This window comes from Haliotis asinina, chromosome 9 (genome assembly GCF_037392515.1).
Source record: "Haliotis asinina isolate JCU_RB_2024 chromosome 9, JCU_Hal_asi_v2, whole genome shotgun sequence".
Lineage (NCBI taxonomy): Eukaryota > Metazoa > Mollusca > Gastropoda > Lepetellida > Haliotidae > Haliotis > Haliotis asinina.
The window spans coordinates 41433807-41436490 of NC_090288.1; the positions used below are offsets into that span (position 1 = coordinate 41433807).

A 2684-nucleotide genomic window follows, 5' to 3' on the forward strand; every position below is an offset into this window, starting at 1 on the left:
ATGAAGATCTAAGGAGTCATTATATCCCGTCTATGTACACAATTTACAAATCATGATATCAACATAAAATGTTCAGCTTCCCCAGAATGTTGTCTCGTTTATACACCTTGCATCGTATAAACGTGGTCAGAAAATAGAGATTGAATTATCTAGGTTACGTAAATGTCAGATTTCTGTTCATCCATCCATCAACGGACAAAGGTGGAGTCAGCATATCTCCTTAATATTTGTCTGTGTTGTTCAAAATACACACATATGGCATATTTTTCCAAGAACCGAACAGCATCGTTGATAAAACCAGCAGAGACTCTGCAAGGAGATACTAGTATATCACGTTATTTTCGCCAACGCACGAGGTCATCTCAATCAGCTACACAAGAATGGAAGTCTGACAACTTGTTCAGATCATATACTTGTTTATATCACACACACATACCCTAACGAATTGACACAGCTTCTGTGGTCGAAGCAAAGAATACATGAGCATTCACTAATAGTATGCATTCATGGATCATCTCAAATCCATTAATTCTACCGTCTATATCTTACTGTGTGCATTTCTGTGCCCAAGATGTCCTCATGAATTTTGTAAACAGACTGTACATATAAATACTAACTTGTACATTTTCAGCTCTGTGCCCTATCGGATTTAGTGTTATGGGCAAGAGATGCATTAAAGTTGTCACCGATCCACTGAACAGGAACTCCGCCAGAGACCACTGTAAAGACTACAGTGCTGATTTGATTACCCTCGAGAACCAGGCAAAGATTGGTGAAATTCGTGACTTCATGGTAGCAAATGGTAAGTGGAAGAAATGTAAATGCATACATTCATACACTTCTCAATACACTTATAAACTTGTCGGTATTTCTGAAATCCTGGTTGAAATCTGAATTTCTGATTGTTATCTCTTGAAGACATTTCACACAATGCAGTTATATCACAACATAACAAGCTATCATCTTGATGAGGGTCACTTAGCGCCTGGAGTGACCATACATGTCTGGAGGGCCTTTGAGAAATATTAACAAGTACGTTTAGGCTAAATTTCTAAAGCTGAAATTTGCAAGCCTTACTTTCACAGCATCCCCTCCTCCATGTCTAGGAGTGCTAGAGCTGCCCAAGCCAATGGAATACCGTGACTGCCGTTTTCCCCACCACTGTTGTTGCTTTTGAGTGTAGAGTGTAATCCGAATTCACCGAAAACACGTCTGCCACTGAAAACGTTCCATGTCCAGTAACTGTTGCCTGAGATAAACTTGAGAGATGTGGTAATCATATAGCATGTAAAACTATAACAATTAATAAAAAAAGACAACACAATATAAAAACGGGCTACTGATGGTAGATCACCATACAAAGGGCCGTGGGGTCTTGGATTACTTTTTGCTACCTGCATGGACCCTAGCTGGATTTTATACCATCCCTTCAGGCGCTGGCTATGGTAGGACGATTTAGCCGAAAAGTGAAATTCAAACATGCTACGATTAAGAGTTTATGGTTGAGCGAAATTGACCTTGAAAGTTTCGGGAACCCTCTTAGGAGGAATATACTCACAGAAGAAATCGCGCAATCACCTTCAATTCACAACTTGAACATGTGAACATTCACAAACGAAATGTATTCCCAGCTACAACTCCTGTAAATATTTAAACTGTGTTTAGTATACATCGATCTTCAAGTTGGTATGGCGTGTTGCATGTGAAACTGAATTAGATCCCTCGCCTGCCTTAATACGACTAGTAGTGTCTTTCACTTTGTGAGTGAGTTTAGGTTTACGTCGCACTCAGCAATATTCCAGCTATGTGGTGGCTGTTTGTAAATAATTTAGTCTGGACCAAACAATCCAGTGATCAACTGCATGAGCATCGAACTGTGCAATTGGGAACCGATGACATGTGTCAACCAAGTCAGCGATCCCGTTAGTCGCTTCTTACCACCCGCATAGTCGTCTTTTGTGGCAAGCATGGATTGCTGAAAACTTATTCTACCCCGGATAGTCACGGGTATACATAGTATCATACTTACAAATATATTGGTAATTCCAGGACATGGATCTGGTAACGAGAGATACTGGACTGGAGCTTCACAGATCAATGGCGGATGGCTCTGGATGAATAATGGAATGACATTCTCATCCACCTCAGACATCTGGTGCAACGGCGAGCCAAGTGATATCACCGAAGAATGCGCAGCGATAGCAAGTCCAACGTTTCCCTGCATTTTCGATGTTGTATGTTCCGGAACATACAAATTTGTATGCGAGATTCAGTTCTGACAGTTTGTTTGGACCAATTTCCTTGTGGAAACATGCACGAACTAGTTACAAACTTACTTTGTTAAAACAAATGTGATCTTATTTGCGAATGTTTATTTTATGCCAACTATACAATCTTATATCACAAGAAAAACGAAGAATTTCTACATTTTCGAATAAGGTATAAAGGAGTTCATGACCTACGTTACTAAACTAAACTACGCATCTATCCACACACTTATTTATGTACCTCCCTACCCAATAACCGACTCATTTACCTACCCAAACACTCATCTTCTCACGTAAGTACCAACACATTTAAGACATTTTAGACTTGCCACTTTTAGTTGTGGAATATGTGGCTGAAGGGATGGTGTAAATCCAGCTAGGTTCCATGCACGAAGTCAAGGTACTGTATACTCCCAT

General features: G+C 40.0%; 1 protein-coding gene across 1 annotated transcript; it reads left to right on the forward strand.

Annotated features, from left to right (window-relative positions):
* Positions 1 to 657: 657 nt before the first annotated feature.
* Positions 658 to 2279, forward strand: LOC137297254 (L-selectin-like). Its single transcript, XM_067829267.1, has 2 exons — positions 658 to 802; positions 2050 to 2279. The coding sequence occupies exons 1-2, from the start codon at positions 658 to 660 to the stop codon at positions 2277 to 2279; spliced, it is 375 nt and encodes a 124-aa protein (XP_067685368.1).
* The last annotated feature ends 405 nt before the right edge of the window (positions 2280 to 2684 follow it).

What these genes read in the sequence shown, in the direction of transcription:
- LOC137297254 (XM_067829267.1), top strand. Translation starts at nt 658, where the DNA reads ATGGGCAAGAGATGCATTAAAGTTGTCACCGATCCACTGAACAGGAAC. An exon ending in TGACTTCATGGTAGCAAATG is followed by an intron (nt 803 to 2,049) that starts GTAAGTGGAAGA and finishes TGGTAATTCCAG; the next exon opens with GACATGGATCTGGTAACGAG.